Source organism: Vitis riparia, chromosome 1, assembly GCF_004353265.1.
Source record: "Vitis riparia cultivar Riparia Gloire de Montpellier isolate 1030 chromosome 1, EGFV_Vit.rip_1.0, whole genome shotgun sequence".
Taxonomy (NCBI): domain Eukaryota; kingdom Viridiplantae; phylum Streptophyta; class Magnoliopsida; order Vitales; family Vitaceae; genus Vitis; species Vitis riparia.
The window spans coordinates 23,006,289-23,031,358 of record NC_048431.1 but is presented as its reverse complement, the minus strand read 5'-3'; the positions used below and the strand labels follow the sequence as shown (position 1 = coordinate 23,031,358).

Below are 25,070 nucleotides of genomic sequence, written 5' to 3'. Positions count from 1 at the left end.
TTTCCCTAGAGATGTCACTACTTTTATCATATACTAAGCCAACATGTAATGTTCCTCTCAAGCATTCATTTCACTACTTACAAATGGATTTTTCTAGGGCAATTCATATACTTACCACACTAACTGCATGTGAAATATCTTATCTAGTGCAAACTATGACATACATAATGCTCCTAACTACATTAGTATAAGGAACATGTCTCATGTGCTCTTTTTTTTCTTTGGTCTATGGTGATAAAGCACTTGAAAGTTTGAAGTGAGCTACTAGTAGAGTACTCATTGGTTTTTACCCTTGTATTCCAAAACGTTTCATTTCTTAATGTACTTTTTATATTATAAGCACAAATTTCCTACTTCTCAATCTTTATGGATCTCCACACCCAACATATTTTTTGCAACTCCAAGGTCTTTCATTTCAAACTCTCCTTGAAGTTGAGTTTGCAGTATGTTAGATTTGAAACATATTCTTATAGGCAATTAATATGTCATCAATATATAACAATAAATAAATTAAAGAACCATAAAACAACTCCTTGTGATAAACATAATTGTCATACTCACTCCTATGATAACCATTACTAATCATAAAAATATCAAACATTTTATATCACTGCCTAGGAGATTGCTTCAAACTATAAAGAGATTTCTTTAACAAATAAATATGGTTTTCCTAAACCGAAATAATGATTCCTTCAAGTTGATGTATATAAATTTATTCTTCCAACTCACCATGTAGAAAAACAATTTTGATATCAAGTTGCTCTAACTTTAAATCAAATAAAGCAACCATAATAAACAATACCCTGATTGAGCTATGCTTCACAACTAGAGAAAACATTTCATTGAAGTTCATACCCTCCTTTTGTGTATATCCCTTTGCAACCAAGTGTGCTTTAAACTTAACATCCTCCAATCCTAGAATTCCTTCCTTTCTTTTGAAGACTCATTTGCAATCAACAATCTTTTGATTTTTAGGTTTCTCAACTAGTTGCCAAGTATGGTTATTTTGAAGAGATTCAATCTCCTCAATCATAGCAACAATCCACTATGTAGACTCTCTACTAGTGATGACTTCATGATAAGTGTGAGGTTCCTCATTTTCAATGTTTTCCGCCACACTAAGTGCACAAACAACCAAATCTACATAAACATACTTTTGTGGTGGTTTAATAGACTTCCTCATTCTTTCTCTTACTAAACAATATTGTTGCTCTTATGGTGCATTTTCTTTATCATCAAGATATTGCATTTATTTCTCCTTTGGCTTTATTGAAATTGTTTTTGATATGGTTTTTGAAGCTTTAGGCACAAACTCCATCTTCTCCCTCACACTGGGGTTATTTCCTACATAAAGTTGCTCATTTCTAGGACTCAAACTTATAGACTCATTAAAAGTCGTATCCCTACTAATAAGAAATGTGGAGGATTTTAAATATGGGTATCATAACTTGTACACTTTCACTCCATCTGTATATCTTAAGAATATGCATTTCCTCACCCTTGGTTCCAATTACCTTCATTCATATGAGCATAAGGAAAACAACAAAAAATTCTTAAATTTGCATACTTAGAAGGAGGACTAAACCATACCTTTTTAGGAGTCCTACAAAAAGAGATCTATTCATAAGATAACAAGCTAAATTTACTACTTCAACTCAAAATTCCTTTAACAACCCTCCATTCAAAAGCATGCATCGTGCTCTCTCTAAAAGGGTTTTATTCATCCATTTTTCTATGAAGTATGTCTAATTATGTTGTGTCTCACAATACCTTCATTCTTGAAAAACTCCTAGAATTTGTAGAGTCATAAGATTATAAGTTCTATTATAGTTTTGATTGCAATAATTTTTGTGAGTAGTTATGATATGTATGATTTTACTAATTTTTTCATAAAATAAATATCTCTTGCATATGTTATATATATAACTTGTTTAATTTTTCTAAAGTTCTAAAAGTATGAGATATATGCTAAATTCTTATCTGGTCAAAATGTACATAACTTATATTAAGTTGCAAAAATAAATTATACTTTACATTTAAGAAATTAATTATCACTATGCATATGCTATAACCAATCACATTACATACATTGTTATGATATAATAAATTGTTGAACTTTTTAGATATTAATATCTGATGTGCATGATAATACGCACAAGATATTTCATGCAATTTTGTTAATGACTACACACCACTTGTGTAACAAAGGGAATGTTTAAAAGTGAGATTGTGAGTTTTGATATCTAGCTATATATATAAGTCATCACTTTACTAAACCCTCGATAAACTTTCTTAGTTTAGTGTTTTGCATGATAAAATGAAATGAGAAGTTAGTGAACTGGTAGAGAATGTTTTCCAACTTTTTGACAATAAGTTTCAAAAACAATTTTATAATGTTTTTTTACAACAAAATTCTTTTTGAAAATTTGGAATGTTTTGAACTTGTATGTTATATAAAACATTTTATCAAAAAGATTTTTATTGTAAAAAAACATCAATTTGTTTTTTAAATTATTGTAAAAAAGTTGGAAAATATTTTCTAATAGTTGATAACTTCCCATCTCATTTTATTAGGCAAAGCACTAAACTAAGAAAATTTATTGAGCGGGTGTTTGGTAAACCAATTTAATAACTTAAAGTGACTTAATAATTTAATTTAAGTCATTAACTAAATTAAACATGTTTAATAAAATAACTTAATGATCCGATTTAACGTCAAAAAACAACTTTAAATAATAAATAAAAATAATTAATTTATTCTTAAATTCAATTTTTTATTTTACTTTTTTATTTGTATTTGTTATAATTACATCCACAATATTTTTTGTTGCTTCATAACTTCCATTGTTATTCAACCTCTTTTACCCTAATTATAATTTATGAGGATAAATATCTCAATTTAATGATTTAAAATAAATTTTAAATTAATTTTATCAAATAACCTTAATATTTAAAATAAAATTTAAGTAATAAATTTGAAGTCAACAACTTAAGTATTATTTAACTTTAAATCAATTCAAATCATTAAATAATAAATATTAAGTTTTACCAAACAACCTTAAATCTACACATTAATAACATTGTCATCCACCTACCAAAATTAAAATTAATGGTACACCTCACACATGTCTACCTCAACATGTGAACCGTCATCAAAACCATGTCTTCGTATCAAAACCTACTTTTACCTCTACCAATTACTCCACATAAATGGAATCTCATGTTCTTTTTTCTTTCTTTTTTTAACCAAAAAAATAAAATAAATTACAAACTGTCAACATAATAATTATTATCTTGATTGGGTTCTTATTTTAAACATGTATTCCATTTTTTTTATTCTAAGTTTTATTTAATTCAAATGTCAAAGCTTGATAAATAAGATATAATTTTTTTTTTCTTTTGAATATCATATCAAGTTCACCGTCCACAAGACGGTGATGTCAAGATTCAACAATTATGCAATGTGTTGGTACTCAGAATTAATTTTTAAGGACAATTTTTTTAACTCAAATTGAAGTTGACTTTATTCATCATTATATATATTTAAAACCTTATTTTGAAGGAAAATTAATAATAATAAAAAAAACTTTATTTTTATATTTAGTAGGTTTTTTTAAAATCAAAATAATAAAAATTGATTTTTTTTTTTTTTCAAATTTTTGCATTTATCTTCCATAATTCAACTAATATATATATATACATTTTTAACTTTATTTTTAGATTTAGTGGGTTTTTCTATAAGAATTAAAAATATATATATTTTTATTAGCTTTTTTTTTCATCTTTATTTTTTTAGTATCCAAATCCGATTAATGAGTAAAAGTAAAGCATTGTTGGCCATTAGAGACAATTTTGTTCCCCTCTCCGTTTTGAATATTATTTTGAAAAGAAACATATTTAAAAACATCGTATCTTATACTCTGTTTAGTTGTGATTTTAAGAATCACTTTTAACTTAAAAAGTGTTTAAAAATATATTAGATGTTTAGTAAAATTTATAAAACACTTTTAAAAATTTTAAAAATCACTTATAATGTTTTATGCAAAAAAAAAAAAACATTTTATTAATGATTTTCTTAAGAATATTTTCTAAAAAAAACATTTTCACTAAAAACACTTCAAATAAAAATACTTTCACACGCACTCTTAAGTGCATTTGGTAATAATGCATTAGTAGTAATTTTGTGAAATATTTATAGTCTTTCTAATATTTAAAATTTTTTATTTTTTAAATATTAAAAAATTAAAAATACTTCTTAAAATCATTACTAAATAGACTCTTAATTTTATCAAGAATTTAGAAAACTAATAATTTATTGGTTCTTCTAACTTTCATGTTTTCTATTAAGAATACATTTCAAATTTTCTATTAATTAAAATAAATAATTATTTAATATTATAATTACGTGGCATATTTTTAACCACACAATTTATAATTTTATTTGTATTACTATTTTATAAGGAAGATAGAAAATGACTTGTCTTCCAAAAACTTATATGTATCTCCTATGTCACCATTTAAACAAGAAGAAGGCATGCTAGCATGATGCATTTGAAATATTTTTTAAAATGAAAATATTAATCAATACGATTATCATATACGAAATAATATAATCTATTTAAATAAATTTAAATATTATATCTGACTTAGCTATTAATAATAAAATTATTTATTATGTTTGTGAAAGATGACAGATTATATTAAGAAAATCATTCAAGCGGCGTAATTCATCGGTAACCTTAACTTTATTTTGTAATCATAAAAAATCGATTAAAATAACCTTTATACAAATAATCTTATATTTCATTTGATTCCTCATAAATATTCAATAAAAAAAATTTACAATCGCTACCTTGGGCGATTATTTCTATGTATTACCTAAAGGGGTTATAATTTAGATGGTAATGTTAGTAAAATTAATCTTGGTCATAATTTATTTCCCCTAGATCATTGAAACTAGAGTAGTCGACAATATCAATCAACTCATCATAGAAAAAAAAAATTCACCTTCTTATTTTTTATATTCCCAAAGTTATTTGTATTTTGGAAAACTTCATAAAAAACTGTCCCCATGTGTGACGCAAAAAATCCTAAGCCTTTGTAGCATGTTTATATGTAGCTATTTTGTGAAACCCATTAGGACTCTCCCAATTAAAGAGATTATGGAGAGCCTTGATAGGAATGACAATTTCGCGGGTTTTCCGGGTCACCCGCCCTGCCCCGCCCCGATTAGAACGGGTATGGGAGCACAGCAATCGGGGATGGGACGGGTTCAGGTTTTTTTAAAAAACCCGAATCGGGTTCGGGGCGGGATCTGGTTTAGTAACAATATACCCCGCCCCGCCCCGAATATGGAATTACAATTTTACCCCCCATATATAAATATTTACTTCCTATCCTTTCTGGTCTTCCTCTCCCGTTTCCTCTCCCGTTTTAGGTTTTTTTCTCTCGTTTTAGGGTTCTCGTCCCTGGGGTTGTTGATGAGAACACAAGCGATGATGGAGGCGGAGCTATCTCGAATCACCTGAGACGACCTCATCATACTAGATTGCCTTGACCCCTTTCTGTACCAGTCTCCAATGTGAAGAAATGGCTTCCGCAAATCCCTCCCATCCTCGTTCTCGTCCCTGAAACTCATCCCTAATATGCAATCAGCAACTCAAGTGTTCGTCAAAATGCTAAAAGATGGTGTGTTTGGGACAGTTGGAGTACTCAATGCAGAAATCATCCGAAACTGCCATTTTCTCTATGGGAATCGTTTTAGGTATTTTTTTTTTTTGAATGTTGATTTTTTGGTTTGGGGTTTTTTTTGTAGTTTTTGGGCAAACGATGAGAGATTTGAATGTTGATTTGTTTGGTTTGGGGTGTTTTTTTGTCAATTTCTGGGCAAAAGATGAGAAATTTGTTGGTGATATTTGGGATTGTCCAGATTTGTAATCTGATAGCAACAAGGTGGTTTTTTTGCTAATTTATTCTCCTCATTTCAGCAGTCTGTAACTCATTTCTTTTCAACTGTTTTTGGGCAACTCGGGTTGGAACGGCCGGGGATGGGATTTTGATTATTATTTCAAAACGGGGATGAGATTACATACCCCGCCCGCCCCGGGTTTGGGACGGGGATGGGATTTATTTTGAATAAACGGGACGGGGTTGGGATGAGGGCGACCCGTCCCGAACCCGCCCCGTTGCCATTCCTAAGCCTTGACACTTGTCTCATTGTTTTCATTATTGAATTTATCTTATTCATATTTTAGCTTCAATTCTTCAAGGCCTCCAACTCAATTTAATAATATTCTAAATTTGTTCATCTTACATTTTCAAAAAAAAATCCATAATTAGGATTATTATTTCTATGAAAGTACGGTGAATTGTATATGGATGATCCCACTCACCGTAGTTTCCATGAATCAAGATTAAATAAGAATAAGAATTTAAAATTTTAAAATGTAACTTACTCTTACAATAATTAAAAGTTCAAATCTTAATTCCTAAAAACATGGGGAAGGGAATAGGTAGTCATGATTTCATACCCAAAATTTTAGTTTATTTCACGATTAAAAATTTCTTTATTCAATGACAAATCAAGATTTTAGAATAAATCCAATTATATGATAAACATATGATGTACATGGAAACCACTTATAGAGTCTTGCAATTAAAAAAAAAAAGGCACGATGGGTCCAATCAACTATGCACAAAGAGAATTCATTAAATATGAATTTAAGTATATATATGTAAACCAGATAGCACCTTCTCCAAGAGTGTTATATTGGTCAACAGCTACACTGGTCTTCATGTGTGTAGCATAGCATCAAGCTCAGACTCCTTATTAAACCTTTTAATGCCATAAGAGGATGTTGTTAACCTCCATAAACAAGTCTCGATCAAGAATGAGGTTCTTGAGAATGTTAGGAACATGCAAGGAATAATGATAATATTGTTCTAGGGCATGTAAGTAGGTTTATAGTCTTAAAACCATAGCAAGTTGGGCCAATGATACGAGAAAAATCAAATTAAAAATATGAACCAAATAAAAAATAAGGAAAATATGAAAAGAAAAAAGTCTCAAGCACTTGAATGCACCTTTCCGGCACTTGAGTACTTTTTTCTAGTGTTTTCAACTCGTTGGTTGTTTCATAATTTATTGAATCTAAAATACACAATTAAAATCAGTCACACAAATAAACTCAAGTACCATACTTCCTTAAAAGACCCTTAATATGAATTGATGATGATCTATAATTTTCTAAGTTAGTGTAAATCCAAAAAAAATACGGAGAGTAGATTTAGTAATGTTTAAAACAAATTCTACTTACTTAAAGCTAGCTAATCTAACTCATTAATAATAATAATAAGCAAAGAATATAAAAAATCCTAATTTTCTCTTAGTAATTCATGTCAATAACATCATGTTATTGATCTATATAAGCTAATTTCCTACTCAATACATAATAATTAAGATTTGGACTCAATTCCAACTTCCTAATTTCACTAACTGACCACATGCTAAAAACATTTCCTTCAAGTATGCCAACACTTTTCAATACCCTCTTTCACTTGCTTCTGCTACATGCGGCTAGATCAATACTTGTCGAAGAATTAAAAAAAAAAAATGGGGCAGTCATTATGTATTATATGTACAATTTATACATTGATCTCATTTTTTTTTTTTTGGTAATATTAATCTTATTTAATTCCACCTTAATTTCATATATTTATTATCATAATTCAACTGTCTAGACTTTACCGTACACTTATTTAATGACCAAGATTATCAAATTGGTGGCAACTTGTTATTTGTGGGAGGCCTATTTTATTCTCATTTCTAAATTTGAGTCAGCTTTCAATAAATCAATGACATGTTATAAATTAATAAAACCATTTTTCTGAAGGCTGTAATGATTAAAAATGAAGGTTGTTTACTACTAACATTTTTTTAAATATCTAAAATGCGGACTTGTTTGTTGAAGTAAAACGATTCTTTCACAAACATTTTTTACTTTCATGGATAAACAATGTGATATTTGTTTTTAGGCTTTTTCACCTTTTTTTTTTTATTTTAAGAAAAATACAGAAATTAATATTTTGATATAAATTTGAACCATAAAAAATATAGAAAACAATTCTCAATGTTGGTACCAAAAAACTTGAGTGTTTCCCATTCGGGTGACATATGTTGGGTCAATGGAATTTTTAATATAAACAATGTTAGTAAGGAAATTTAAGATTGCTGCAATAACAAATCAACTAAGAAATATCCAATATAATATTTTTTACAAAAAGAAGTCTATACTAATTAGGAATTTGGGACACTTTTTAACAATTTCTACCTTGGATCAATTTCTATCAAGTCAATCTTCCATTTCTCCATAACATAAGCTTTTTGTATCATATCCCCATGATAGAACAATTGACTCCACGTTCAAATAAAATTTCTTTTACATCATCTTATGTGTTCTATTCTTATTGGCTCTTTCAAAGATCTTTAACTCAAAGTTTTGATACCAATTTTTTTGTAAAAAAACAACAAAGAATAATAATAAGGGAAAAAGAATAAGAGAACGAAAAAAAGACACACAAAACATATAACAATTTACATGGTTTCAACTTCAAGCCTACATCCACAAGCGAAGACAAAGAAGAGCTTTCACTATTGTTGAAGGAGATTACAATCCTTGAACTCTCAAAACCCAAAGTCCCAATTACACTTAAAAAGATACCATTACTATTTTGATCAAAATCTCTTCCTATATATTTTTTCTATTTACTAAAGAAGATTTCATATAGCAAAGTAAGAGTATAATTGTTAAAGATGTTTATTTCTAAAAGAAGATTTCACAATAGGATATTTTCTTTATAATAATAGGAAATCCACTAACAAGAACATTTTTTTTTTTAGGAAACTATCAATAACTTTCCAATTTACTCAAATATCAAATCTGAAATATTTTCCAACAATCTCAACCTTTGCTTCCTAAGATTCAAACAAACTCAAGTCTTCCATGTTACTTTGCTCCCACATCCAACACCTATTAAGTCGAAATAATGCCTAAGGAACAAGCTTAGTCATCATATATGTGGGATTGTCCATCACATAAATTAATAGCACTTTATGCAATCACATCCCTAATAAAATACATTCTAACATTAATATGTTTGGTTCTCTCATGGAATATCTGATTTTTAGTCTAATTTATGACATTTTTACTATCACAATACAGAATAATCAACTCTTGTTGTAAGCCTAGATAGTCAAACCCTTAAACCAAATAGTTTCTTTTACTGCTTCTATGGTCGCCATGTATTATGCTTCAATGGTTGACAAAACAACTATATATTGCAAAGTTGTTTTCCAACTAATAATACTACCACATAAAGTGAATGTATATCATGTTAGAGATTTTCTTCTATCCAAATCTGCAGAATAATCAGATTAATCAACATAACCAACAATTTCCCTAGAGATGTCACTACTTTTATCATATACCAAGCCAACATGTAATGTTCCTCTCAAGTATTCATTTCACTACTTACCAATGGATTTTTCAAAGGCAATTCATATACTCTCCACACTAACTACATGTGAAATATCTAATCTAGTGCAAACTATGACATACATAATACTCCTAACTACATTAGCATAAGGAACATGTCACATGTGCTCTCTTTTTTCTTTGGTCTGTGGTGATAAAGCACTTGAAAGTTTGAAGTGAGCTACTAGTAGAGTACTCACTGGTTTTTACCCTTATATTCCAAAGTGTTTCATTTCTTAATGTACTTTTTATATGATTAGTACAATTTTCCTACTTCTCAATCTTTATGAATCTCCATACCCAATATTTTTTTTGCAACTCCAAGGTCTTTCATTTCAAACTCTCCTTGAAGTTGAGTTTGTAGTATGTTGATTTGAAACATATTCTTAAAGGCAATTAATATGTCATTGATATATAACAATAAATAAATGAAAGAACCATTAAACAATTTCTTGTGATAAACATAATTATCATACTCACTCCTACGATAGCCACTACTAATCATAAAAATATCAAACATTTTATATCACTGCCTAGGAGATTGCTTCAAACTATAAAGAGATTTTTTTAACAAATAAACATGGTTTTCCTATATCGAAATAATGATTCCTTCAAGTTGATGCATATAAATTCATTCTTCCAACTCACCATGTAGAAAAAAAATTTTGATATCAAGTTGCTCTAACTTTAAATCAAATAAAGCAACCATAATAAATAATACCCTGATTGAGTTATGCTTCACAACTAGAGAAAACACTTCATTGAAGTTCATACCCTCCTTTTGTGTATATTCCTTTGCAACCAAGTGTGCTTTAAACTTAACATCCTCCAATCCCGGAATTCCTTCCTTTCTTTTGAAGACTCATTTGCAATCAATAATCTTTTGATTTTTAGGTTTCTCAACTAGTTGCCAAGTATGGTTATTTTGAAGATATTCAATCTCCTCAATCTTAGCAACAATCCACTATGTAAACTCTCTGCTAGTGATGACTTTATGATAAGTGTGAGGTTCCTCATTTTCAATGCTTTCTGCCACACTAAGTGCATAAACAACCAAATCTACATAAGCATACTTTTGTGGTGGTTTAATAGACTTCCTCATTCTCTCTCTTACTAAACAATATTAATGTTGCTCTTATGATGCATTTTCTTTATCATCAAGATATTGCATGTATTTCTCCTTTGGCTTTATTGAAATTGTTTTTTATATGGTTTTTGAAGCTTTAGGCGCACAAACTCCATCTTCTCCCTCACACTGGGGTTATTTCCTACATAAAGTTGCTCATTTCTAGGACTCAACCTTATAGACTCATTTAGAGTCATATCCTTACTAATAAGAAATGTGGAGAATTTTAAATATGGGTACCATAATTTGTACTCTTTCACTCCATCTGCATTTCCTTACCCTTGGTTCCAATTACCTTCATTCTCATGAGCATAAGCAAAACAACAAAAAATTCTTAAATTTGCATACTTAGAAGGAGGACCAAACCATACCTTTTTAGGAGTCCTACAAAAAGAGATCTATTCATAAGATAACAAGCTAAATGTATTATTTCAACCCAAAATTCCTTTAACAACCCTCCATTCAAAAGCATGCATCGTACTCTCTCTAAAAGGGTTTTATTCATCCATTTTTCTATGAAGTATGTCTAATTGTGTTGTGTCTCACAATACCTTCATTCTTGCAAAACTTCTAGAATTTGTGGATCATAAGATTATAAGTTCTATTATAGTTTTGATTGTGAGAATTTTTGTGAGTAGTTATGATATGTATGATTTTACTAATTTTTCATAAAATAAATATCTCTTGCATATGTTATGTATATAACTTGTTTACTTTTTCTAAAGTTCTAAAAGTATGAGATATATGCTAAATTCTTATTTGGTCAAAATGTACATAACTTATATTAAGTTGCAAAAATAAATTATACTTTATATTCAAGAAATTAATTATCACCGAGCATATCTTATGTGCATGATAATACACACAAGATATTTCATGCAATTTTGTTAATGACTCCACACCACTTGTGTAACAAAGAGAAGGTTTAAAAGTGAGATTGTGAGTTCTGATATCTAGTTATATATATAAGTCACTTTACTAAACCCTCAATAAATTTTCTTAGTTTAGTGTTTTGCATGATAAAATGAGATGGGAAGTTAGTGAACTGGTAGAGAATGTTTTCCAACTTTTTGACAATAATTTTCAAAAACAATTTTGTAATGTTTTTTTATAACAAAATTCTTTTTGAAAATTTGGAATGTTTTGAACTTGTCTGTTATATAAAACATTTTATCAAAAAGATTTTTATTGTAAAAAACATCAAAAAATTGTTTTGAAAATTATTGTAAAAAAGTTGGAAAATATTTTCTAATAGTTCATTAACTTCCCATCTCATTTTATCAGGCAAAGCACTAAACTAAGAAAATTTATTGAGCGAGTGTTTGGTAAACCAATTTAATAACTTAAAGTGACTTAATAATTTAATTTAAGTCATTAACTAAATTAAGCATGTAGCGACCCGCACCCAACTATGTAGATATTGTCCGCTTTGGGCCCAAGGGAGCCCTCACGGCTTTAAAACGCGTCTACTTGGTTAAGAGGAGCCTCTACATATATAGCGCCAGGAACATTCTCCCCTATCCGATGTGGGATATCACAAACACCCCCCCATGCAGACACAACGTCTTCGTTGTGTCCCATGAGATTGTAGGGCCAAACAGACAAAGCCAAACAAACCCGCACATCGGGGTCGGGGATCAGCTCTGATACCATTTGTAACGGCCCGCACCCAACATATAGATATGTCCGTTTTGGGTCCAAGGGGGCCTTCACGGCTTTAAAACGCGTCTACTTGGTTAAGAGGAGTCTCTACATATATAGCGCCAGGAACATTCTCCCCTATCCGATGTGGGATATCACAAACACCCCCCCATGCAGACACAACGTCCTCATTGTGTCCCATGGGATTGTAGGGCCAAATAGACAAACACCCCTTACGGAGCCAAACAAACCCCCACACCGGGGTCGGGGATTGGTTCTGATACCATTTGTAACGACCCACTCTCAACCGTGTAGATATTGTCCGCTTTGGGCCCAAAGGGGCCATCACGGCTTTAAAACGCGTCTACTTGGTTAAAATGAGTCTCTACATATATAGCGCCAGAAACATTCTCCCCTATCCGATGTGGGACATCACAAACACCCTCTCATGCAGACACAACGTCCTCGTTGTGTCCCATGGGATTGCAGGGCCAAACAGACAAACACCCCTTACGGAGCCAAACAAACCCCCACACCGGGGTCGGGGATCGGCTCTAATACCATTTGTAACGACCCGTACCTAACTGTATAGATATTGTCCGCTTTGGGCCCAAGGGGGCCCTCACGGCTTTAAAACGCGTCTACTTGGTTAAGAGGAGTCTCTACATATATAGCGCCAGAAACATTCTCCCCTATCCGATGTGGGACATCACAACACCCTCTCATGCAGACACAACGTCCTCGTTGTGTCCCATGGGATTGCAGGGCCAAACAGACAACACCCCTTACGGAGCCAAACAAACCCCCACACCAGGGTCGAGGATCGGCTCTGATACCATTTGTAACGACCCACTCTCAACCGTGTAGATATTGTCCGCTTTGGGCCCAAAGGGGTCATCACGGCTTTAAAACGCGTCTACTTGGTTAAGAGGAGTCTCTACATATATAGCGCCAGAAACATTCTCCTCTATCCGATGTGGGACATCACAAACACCCCCCCATGCAGACACAACGTCCTCGTTGTATCCCATGGGATTGCAGGGCCAACAGACAAAGCCAAACAAACCCGCACATCGGGGTCGGGAATCGGCTCTGATACCATTTGTAACGACCCGCACCCAACCATGTAGATATTGTCTGCTTTGGGCCCAAGGGGGCCCTCACGGCTTTAAAACACGTCTACTTGGTTAAGAGGAGTCTCTACATATATAGCGCTAGAACATTCTCCCCTATCCGATGTGGGATATCACAAACACCCCACATGCAGACACAACGTCCTTGTTGTGTCCCATGGGATTGCAGTGCCAAATAGACAAAGCCAAACAAACCCGCACATCGGGGTCGGGGATCGGCTTTGATACCATTTGTAACGACCCGCACCCAACCATGTAGATATTGTCCGCTTTGGGCCCAAGGGGGCCCTCACGGCTTTAAAACGCGTCTACTTGGTTAAGAGTAGTCTCTACATATATAGCGCCAGGAACATTCTCCCCTATCCTCCGCTTTGGGCCCAAGGAGGCCCTCACGACTTTAAAACGCGTTTACTTGGTTAAGAGGAGTCTCTACATATATAGCGTCAGAAACATTCTCTCTATCCGATGTGGGACATCACAAACACTCTCTCATGCAGACACAATGTCCTCGTTGTGTCCCATGGGATTGCAGGACCAAACAGACAAACACCCCTTACGGAGCCAAACAAACTCCCACACCGGGGTCGGGGATCGGCTCTGATACCATTTGTAACGACCCACTCTCAACCGTGTAGATATTGTCCGCTTTGGGCCCAAAAGGGCCATCACGGCTTTAAGACACGTCTACTTGGTTAAGAGAAGCCTCTACATATATAGCGCCAAGAACATTCTCCCTATCCGATGTGGGATATCACAAAGCATGTTTAGTAAAATAACTTAATGATACAACTTAACGTCAAAAACAACTTTAAATAATAAATAAAAACAATTAACTAATTCTTAAGTTCAAATTTTTATTTCACTTTTTTATTTGTATTTGTCATAATTATATTCATGATCCTTTTTGTTGCTCTATAACCTCAATTATTATTTGACCTCTTTTGTCATAATTATAATTTATGAGAGGATAAGATAATTTAAAATAAATTTTAAGTTAATTTTATCAAATAACTTAAATATTTAAAGTAAAAATTTAGTAATAAACTTTAAGTCAACAAGTATAATTTAATTTAAAATCAATTCAAATAATTAAATAACCTTAAATCTATACACCTTAATAATCATTGCCATCCACCAACAAATTAAAATTATTGGGTACACCTGGCACATGTCTACCTCTAACCTTTGAACCGGTCATCAAAATCATGTCTTTGTATCAAAACCTACTTTTACCTCCACCAATTATTCCACATAAATGGAATCTTATCTTTTTTTTTTTTTAACCAAAAAAAAAAACAAACAAACAAACTGTCAACAGAACAATTATTATATTGGGTTCTTATTTTAAATATGTATTCCATTTTTTTTTATTCTAAGTTTTATTTAATTCAAATGTCAAAGCTTGATAAATAAGATATAAAAAAATTTTCTTTCGAACATCATATCAAGTTCACCGTCCACAAGACGGTGATGTCAAGATTCAACAATTATGCAATGTGTTGAATAATAATAAAAAACCTTATTTTGAAGTTGACTTTATTCATCATTATATATATTTAAAACCTTATTTTGAAGGAAAATTAATAATAAAAAAACTTTATTTTTATATTTAGTAGGTTTTTTTAAAATCATTCAAATTTTTGCATTTATCTTCCACAATTCAACTAATAGTATATTATAAATTTATATATTTTTCACTGTGATAAATTTATATATATATAAACTTTATTTTTAGATTTAATGGGTTTTTTTTATAAGAATTGAAAAAAAAATATTTTTTATTAGCTTTTTTTTTTCATCTTTATCTTTTTAGTATCCAAATCCAATTAATGAGTAAAAGTAAAGCATTGTTAGCCATTAGAGACAATTTTGTTTCCCTCTCCTTTTGAATATTATTTTGAAGAGAAACATATTTGAAAACACCATATCTTAGACTCTTTAGTTGTGATTTTATGAAATACTTTTAACTTAAAAAGTGTTTAAAAAAAATATTAAATGTTTAGTAAAATTTATAAAATACTTTTAAATTTTTTTAAAATTATGCAAAAACACTTTATTAGTGATTTCCTTAAGAATATTTTTTGAAAAAACACTTTCACTAAAAACATTTTAAATAAAAATATTTTCACATGCACTCTTAAGTGCATTTGGTAATAATGCATTGATAGTAATTTTGTGAAATATTTATAGTCTTTCTAATATTTAAAATTTTTATTTTTAAGTATTAAAAAAATTAAAATTATTTCTTAAAATCATTACTAAATATAGACTCTTAATTTTATCAAGAAAACTAATAACTTATTCGTTCTTTTAACTTTCATGTTTTCTATTAAGAATACGTTTCAAATTTTCTATTAATTAAAATAAATAATTATTTAATATTAAATTTATGTGGCATATTTTTAACCACACAATTTATAATTTTATTTGTATTATTATTTTATAAGGAAGATAGAAAATGACTTGTCTTCCAAAAACTGATATGTATCTCCTATGTCACCATTTAAACAAGAAGAAGGCATGCTAGTATGATGCATTTGAAATATTTTTTTTAATGAAAATATTAATCAATACGATTATCATATACGAAATATTATAATCTATTTAAATAAATTTAAATATTATATCTGACTTAGCTATTAATAATAAAATTAATTATTATGTTTGTGAAAGATGACAGATTATATTAAAAAAATCATTCAAGCGGCATAATTCATTAGTAACCTTAACTTTATTTTGTAATCATTAGAACTCGATTAAAATAATCTGTACACAAATAATCTTATATTTCATTTGATTCCTCATAAATATTCAATAAAGAAAATTTACAATCGCTACCTTGGGCGATTATTTTTGTGTATTACCTAAAGGGATTATAATTTAGATGGTAATGTTAGTAAAATTAATCTTGGTCATAATTTATTTTTATTTATATTTCTGTCATTATTATTTATTATGTAATGTTATGTCTTTTTTTTTAATTCTCATGGTTGTGACCTATTAATAAAATTCATCCCCTTCTTTTGGTGTTTGGATTTTATATTTTCTCTTGGTGTACTTTTGTAAAATTATTAACACATATTTCTTTAAAGAAATTTTCATGAGATTATCCTTCTCTTCCACATTCTTTTTTCCTTTTTTGTCTTCATTTTTTAAAATTATTCATATCTCCATATTTTTATAAAATCTTGATACCAATTTTTGCAAAATTATCCTTATCTTCTATATTACATTCTCCAATAAATGTAGTTATATATTTTTTTTAAACAAATATATATATAGAACATCTTGAGAAAAAAAAAAAGACCTTATGTATTTAACTTTCATAAATTTTAAAAATTTGAGATAAATTCTTTTTGATACCTTCAATTTTTTTAAATAATCTTTAAAATTATTATTTTTCCAATATAAGCTTATAAAAGCACTTGTAAGATATATAAAAAATTTATTACTATTTATTTATTTTAAAATAGAAAATAAAAATATATCCAAATTAATAATAATAATAATGTATTTTTTTATCAATGACAACATTAAAAACATTTCACATTCATAGGCAAAATATAAAGTACGTCAAGAACTTTTTATACCAGGGACCAAATATAAAATAGGTTTGCTTTGAGGTTCCTTGTAACGTACAATAATTAATAAATTATTTTCATAATTTTTTATCCTTATGATGTGTTTCAGTCCAAAATGAGTGCTCCTTGTAGTTTACAAATTAGTAACTTTAAAAAAGAAACATTTATATTAAGAAATGTTTCTTACTCGAAAATGACTTTTTACTCTGGTTTAGTTATGTTTTGTTCATAAAAAATTTGAAAAAAAAAATAGAAAGGAAAAATGGAAGAAAAAAAATAAAGAAAAATAAAAAATAGATTCAAATTCAACAAATTTCTTTTATATGTTTCTTTAAATTTATTTTACTTATTTTCCTCCCTTATACAAAGATTAAGACTTTATTTAGTTCCCGAAAAGTTCAAAGAAAAATGTAAGAAAAAGAAAAAAAAATATAAAAAATAGATTTAAAGTCAATAAACTATTTTAATATATTACTTCAAACTTTTTTCATGGATTTAACCATATTATATATAGATTAACTTATATTAAAAATATTCAAATTTTTTTAATAATTTTAATTATATTTGACTTTCTTTCGCATTTTCTATGATAAAACCAAATATAAGAAAATCATTTTCTTTTATATTTTTTTTCTTACTACTTTTCGGGAACAAAAAATAAAGAAAATAATTTTAAAATTCATAAATTTTTTACTAATTTTAATTATATTTAATTTTCTTTCACATTTTTCATAGTAAAACTAAATTTGAAAAAAAAAAAAAAAAACCCCCATTTTCAATAGCATTTTTCTTTCTTTCTTTAATATTTTTCGACAACCAAACATAGCAAAAATAGTAACTTTAGGAAAAAAATTTCTATATACAAATCCAAAATGAGTTGTCATTGTAGCCTAAAAATCCTCACATCAGAAAAGGATATATTATATTTTTATAATTTTATTTTTCTCTGATTCCAATTATAATATTTGTTGAAGTTACCTAATTCTTAATTTACATTTATTTGAATTTGTCCTAGATTCGTGTTCAGGCTTAGGACAGAAAAAGTCTTCCACAATTTTTAATACTAATTATTCTTTCATGAGCCATCCTGTATATTGACAGCAATTAGTTTCAAGTTTTTTAATTAACTTGTAAATAAATATGTATCCATCAGCAGGTTGAGACTTGAGACGTAGTTTATGATAGAATTGATTAAGATAAAGTTGTCCTAGGTAAATTGCAAAACTGTGCCTATGAAACCTTGGCCCAAGATGTCGAAAGGAAGAGAGAGATTAATAGGGTGCAAGAAAAAAAGGTTTTTTATAAAACATGATCCATAGAATTTGAATCATACCATTTAATTAATCTAACCAATCCGAATCTAATCCGATGAATCTAAGTTTAACTCAATCAACCTAAATTTAATTTGATCAATCTGAGTTTAACCCAAATTTAAAAAAAATAAATTATGATGAATTTGAGCTGAATATTTCATATTAAAAGTGGAGTTGGGTTGAATTTGAGTTGATTGTTTTTTAATTTGATTTGGATTTGGATTAGTCATTAACTCGTTCGAATGGTGTTAGAAATTACTATTATTTTTTTTTTAAACTATAAACAACAAAGTGTATCAACACTTAATTATTGTATTTTTCATTAAGTTACGACATTAGTATATTTTTATATTTATAAAAACTAAAAATATACTTAAAAAATGTTTACATTTGTATATATTTATATTTAAAAATAGTAAAAATAGAAAAATGTTAATATGCAATATATCTCTTATTTTGAAAACAAAGTACCATTCCAAGAATCAACTCAAAAACAGTTTGAAAGATGAATTATTTTGATTGAAAAGAAATTCACCAACCATACCACTAGCTAGAAAATGAGACTGGGTCATGGTATTATAGACCATGGATGGATGTCACTCTCCATCCCATGTAGCAAATTAGCAATCAGCCGTGAAGTAGTGGTACCTCTGAGAGTCCTTAGGAAATGATGTCAATGCCTTTGTCTCCTCATCTGCCTTATCCTCCCATCCACCACTTCTTTCAAGATCGCCCTTTAATTAACACTAGTTTAACCAGTAAGTCAATGCTTGTGCCTTGGTCCCATCATCCATGGTATCATCTTAGTTTATAGCCTGTTTGGGAGTGGTAGTTAATTAACATTAAAAAAGGAGTATTTGATTTTGATACAACTCCTAATTATTTAAAAGTCGCTAGGTTTGATTCCAGAAAATTTGAAACATGAAAGACAAAAAAATAAAATAAAAAATAGGTTTAAAATTAATAAATTATTTTTATATATTTTTAAAACTAATTTCACTTATTTTTTCTATTATATAAAAATTAAATAAATTTAAAATATATACGTTTCTAATGAATTTTAATTATTCAATACCTTGAGTGACTCCCAATCTCTCCCACAAATCCAATGATTTATCAACAGTTCTGAAAGTTTTCGAATACAAGAAGGCGAATGATTTTTTACAATGTAAGCCTCAGTAATTTATTATTTATTCTAATTTAAATACAGAAGTGAAACACTAATTCCAATCATCCAATCAGGTCCAACGATGGCTTTGCAAATGGGCTGCCCTTTTGTTAGGAATCAGTCGGCATCCTCCAGAGCAAAAGCCTCTCAAAATTTCAACAAGAAAATTGGTCAATTTAGCCATATGGATTCTCATAAGACAAGACAAAATCCCTGTTCATTTCAAAGGCACATATACATACATACCATCAAATATATATCGGTTTGCCGCCTCATCAATCATCATGCAAGCCAGATGATTTGCATTTACGCGTTTTCTTATGAGAGTGTCTAATTTGAAGGCTATGATCGAAAATTTTTATTATTAGTCAGAAGGCATAATTAAGGCTAAAAGATGAATATCGGGAATAGAACCAACCTCTAATTAAGATGTTGCACATAATTAATGCTAAAGGATCTATTAGGATAACCAATTTCTAATTAAGATGTTGATTATTTTTTTAATTTTTTGGTGGAAAGTAATTTACTCTTAAGAGTTTTATTTTATTTTATTTTTTTTATTAATTTATTACTTATTTTTAAAATTTTTAATTGAATAAAAAAATTAAAATATTTTATTTTTTAAAATTCTAAAAAAACCCATTGATTTTATTTTTTAGTTCTTAACATTTAATAGAAATAAAAAATAAATAAATAAACCAATTATTTAATACTTAACATGGTTAAAAGCTATTTAATTTTAAGTTATATTTAAAATTAAATATAAAAAATAAACACTACCTTAATCTCCTACTTGAAATTCTATGGAATTTTATCATTTTTAATAAAATATGTAAAATAAAAAATTGTTAGTTTTTTATGAAATGATTTTTAAAAAAATTAGTAATTATGTCTATTTGAATAATCTTTTTATTTTTCATTTTAAAATTAAAGGACATCCTGTAAAGAAAAAGTATAGATTTACTTTAAAAATTATTTTTAAAACTTGAAATAATAACCTTAATTTTTTTATATAAAAAAAACAGTTTTAAAAAAAAAATTAATATAATCCAAAAATTCTATCCAACTTTTTGTAAACTGTCGTACATATGAGAAATAACTTTTCAACTGCTCCATTTGAAAAAATACTTTTTTTTTTTTTAAATCCCCGTGGAAACTGCAACAAATCTAATCAGCTCTCCACATCGCAAGTTGAAAAGGCAGGCAAAAAAAAACATACCAAATCTATCCCCATATGTGGAAGTTAACTTTATCTACAGTGTTTTATTTTTAATTATTATTCATATTTATATAATTTAAAAAAAAAATCAGAAAATAATCGAAAATAATAAAAAGATGTTATCCGATTTTCCATTTTTAAAAATATGTTTTTTTTAGAATAAAAAGTTGTTTTAAACACGTGCAAATTTGTTTTTAGAATCCCCGGAACAAGAAGCAGGCGCACCCAGATTGATCACGCCTAGTCAAGCAACCCTCCTTCCCTAGCAGCATCACTCCCCACATATAGTGCTATGGATTCATGTTGGAAACTCACAAGGAAATTTACTCTAAGCATGCAAAATCCAATATTATAGACAGAATCATGAGATCCACCACCAATATTTTAATGCCCCCATATTTACTAGTTACTACGCCATAATGATATAACAAAAAACAAATAAATGTTTGCCCACTTCCCCAACTATTCCGCGTTCACAGAAACTGGCCTCTTCATGTCACTGTAGGGACGAAAGAGAATACCATATTTCAATAGAAACAAGACCTCTCTAGCGTTGACAAGTGGGTTATCTTTACCAATAATTTATGTCCTCATGGGCTTTATATACGAGATCTACCTTGTCTATTGGCAGAGGTTTCCCCTTTAGATACGCAACCCCAAATCTGTCTGTTCTCCTTCCATTGCTGCAGCCTTCGATCTCTTGAATTTTCCTTGATCGCTCTATCGTTTTCCTTGAATTTCTTGTTTTTTGTTTTTGTTGGTTGTTTCTTTTTCTCTGCATGGTTTCTGCAGGTTGGTTTTGTGAATTTAGTTAGATTAGTATGAGTAATACAATGAGGCCAAGGAGCAAGGTCATGTTGTATTTGGCTTATGACAGAGGTTGATTGAATTATATACACAACCCCACTTCATTTTTCCTTCTGATCACATGTTAATTCTTTGATCTTTGTTAATTCATGGGGGGAGGTGTTGTGTGTGTTTTTTAAGCCCAACATCCATACTTTCTTTTTCCTTTTCATCTGTATTAATTCCTTGTACAATTCTCCCTACATATACTCAAGTTTTATGCTTGTTTAATATTAATGGGTCTGATCAAGAAGACATGGAACAGATGCAAATCCTTCAGCCACGGCAGGAGTTCAGAGAATATCCCCCGAGCTCCCAAGAAAAGCAAGTCATGGCCTCGCATCACCGTCGCCGCGGCCGCCGCCTCGCTTGAAGATGATAAGCGCGTAAAGAAAGGGCGGGTTGCGCCAGAAGGTTGCTTCTCAGTCTACGTAGGACCTGAGAAACAAAAGTTTGTGATAAAAACGGAGTACGCCAATCATCCTCTCTTCAAAATTCTCCTCGAAGAGGCCGAGCTAGAATATGGGTACAACAGCGAAGGCCCTCTTGCCCTCCCATGCAACGTCGAGATTTTTCACAAAGTGTTACTGGAAATGGACAGTTCTGATAAGATTCATCAGGGATGCACCTTCCCTAGGAGCCATAGCTCTTATCGCCTTCTCAGCCCATCTCCAATGATCGCCATGAATCACTTCTAAATCACATGGTTTCTGGACTTTGTTCTTTATATGTGCTTTAGATATATAGTTCAATTACACATATATGTGGGATCTAACAAAAATCTCTCTTGTTACTATAAGTATTGTGTGCAAAGAAGAAGCAGATCAGTAGGCTGTGTAATGTATTTGCTTTGGTACAATAATAGCTGTTTATCAGCTTTGGTTTTGAATATTCTTTAATTTGCCTTGTTTTGTATTTTTGAGGAGTAGATGGTTGAGCTAGTTGATTTTCATTATTATAAGCTTATATCAAGTACCAATCAGTCTAGCAAGTTGAGCTTGAGCTTTATAAAAGTATGAATTGATATGCAGATGAGAGTGGACCAACATTTTGTCTCTTTGCTCATATCCACATCAAGAATAGTTATGGATATACATAGATTAAGACTAATTTTGATAGATCTTACTCATAAGACTCATAATACATGATAAAAAATTTTATTTTTATTTTTACAAAATTATATCAATTGATATTATATCTAACATGAATGATTTGATTCTATATGATTAAAACCCCACGTTGAATCCAAATCCTTAAAACTTCAATGTGTAGGAAAATTAATAATTCAACATAGTATCATAATTTGGTTCAGTGGAAGATTCGTTTTCAAGTCATCTCCCGGTAATTTGCATTTCCTCCTCCCTTTACAATTTACATTTTAACCATATATTTCTCTTTTTTCCCAATTTGCAATTTTTTAAAAAATATTTTTAAAATTTGAAATAGTAAAACTTTTTCTATATGTCAATTTTTTTAAATAGTTTTTAAAATCATTACTTTTTTAATATAAGTTTCTTAAAATTATTGTATCTTATATAAAAATTAAAATTATTTTTTAATTAAAAAAAACAGAAAGTGTATTTTTATGATTTTTTTTTTTTTATGTTTGTATTTATATGCATCACCACATTTATATCATGTCTATTTGAATAAATGAAGAGTTCATATAATTTGAATTTTCTATAATTAAATATGGAAATAAAAGCAAAGAGATATTGTTTTATAATGTATAAAATTATTTTTAAATACTATAAGAAAAAGGTCAAAATAATAATTATTATCATTTACATTAATTTCAAACTTTGCTTTTGATATTTAAATTAATTAATTTGACAAATATCTAATGCCATATATATCAAGCACCCATCGCATCCCACATGTAAATTTAAAGTGAAATTAATTTTATTTTTAAATTATAATAATTAGAAGCAAACCCAAGCCGCCTATAAGATTGGACCACTTCACACCACCATGTCATTGGAAGGTGGATTAGTTGTCAGAGTTGACCATTGAGTTTATATTTTAATTGAACGTTACTTTTATATGGAAGAGGATGACATGTGCAGTACTATGAAAATATTTTATTGGAAAATACCATATTGATTGAAATTTTCCTAAAATAAAAAATAAAAAAATCATAAAAATCATCTATAATAAATAAATATTTTGGTTGAAAGTTTGATAAATTATAAAAAAAATTAATAATATAAAAATTTTGTGTTATATTTAAATTTTTATATAATATTTACATAAGAGGGTGATTAATTAAACATCAATAAAATTTTTGTTTTTTTTTCAATATTAATATTCTTAAATTAAAAATATTTCAATAAAAATATTGAAAATATCATGGATATTTTTTTTTTTTACTATAATATTATAATATATTTAAAAAATTAAGAAATTAATTACATAAAAATGTTTGAGAACCTAAAAAATGTAACCAAAAAATTAATATCATACTAAGAAAATTATTTAAGCTTTTTTAAAACCATGTAGTTAAAAATTGTTTTAAATAATTAGTCAACTCATAATTAAAGTAGGACATTCATGCCATGTGACTCGATTATTAACAATCGTCAAATGTTGATGATGAGATTTGTGAGCCACCAAAAATGGTTTTGGTGACAACGTAACATTTTTCAGCTTTTAGTGGCGGTAGGTGGTCGACATTAAAGAACTTATTTTCTCAATAATTTGTATGTAAAATAATTATTTAATTAAGGAGAATAAGAATACCACACGTATCGATAACTTAATATGTAATTGTAACATTGTAATTAAGTTATTTACACGTCTATTATATGTAAAATAATTATTTAATTAAGGAGAGTAGGAATACCATACGTATCGATAACTTAGTATGTAATTGTAATCTTGTAATTAAGCTATTTACATGTCTATTGAGAATGATCGGATGCTAAGCATATTATTTTTATAATTTTTATTATTATTCTTTATAAAGTATTTTAGTGAATTATGATAATTAGTTGAATTCAAAGCAATTTCTTAATGCTTAATCTACTTAAATTTTTATTTTTGTTTTTACTTTTTGTATTTTTTTTTTTTTTTTTTATGTTGGGTAGGATTGAAACAAATGTTTGGACTTTATTTGAATCATGGAATATTTTATGTTATTGTGTGATAAATTATATAAATCCCTGGGTTATTGGGTAGAGTTCAAACACCTGTCTAACATGTATTTGAATTGGAAAGTATGTATGTAATCTTTTCTTTGGTTTTTGTAAAAATAAGAATAGAATTAAACATAATAAAAATTATTTTAAAAAATTTATTTATTCAAATTTTTTATTAAAAAATATTAAATTTAAACCTATTTTATTTTAGTTCATTTTCCCTTTTTTCTATTAAAAAAAAGATTCATTATTTATTTTGCTAATAATCGTAAAATTATCCATATATCAACAAGGCAAGTTTAGTCTACGCATAACCAAACATGAGGGAAATTATTTAGTGCTATTTTTATTAATTCTTTTATTGTAAGTATTA

The 25,070-nt window shown here is 28.9% G+C and overlaps 1 protein-coding gene across 1 annotated transcript; it reads left to right on the top strand.

Annotated features, from left to right (window-relative positions):
- Window positions 1-21,338: 21,338 nt before the first annotated feature.
- On the top strand, window positions 21,339-22,475 carry LOC117911538 (auxin-responsive protein SAUR71-like). The gene has a single exon (XM_034825946.1). It carries the CDS (start codon window positions 21,797-21,799, stop codon window positions 22,256-22,258), a length of 462 nt encoding a protein of 153 aa, XP_034681837.1. The 5' UTR covers window positions 21,339-21,796; the 3' UTR covers window positions 22,259-22,475.
- Window positions 22,476-25,070: the final 2,595 nt, after the last annotated feature.

Bases quoted from the DNA above. Each gene is read 5' to 3' on its own strand.
- LOC117911538 (XM_034825946.1), top strand. From the start codon at position 21,797: ATGGGTCTGATCAAGAAGACATGGAACAGATGCAAATCCTTCAGCCAC.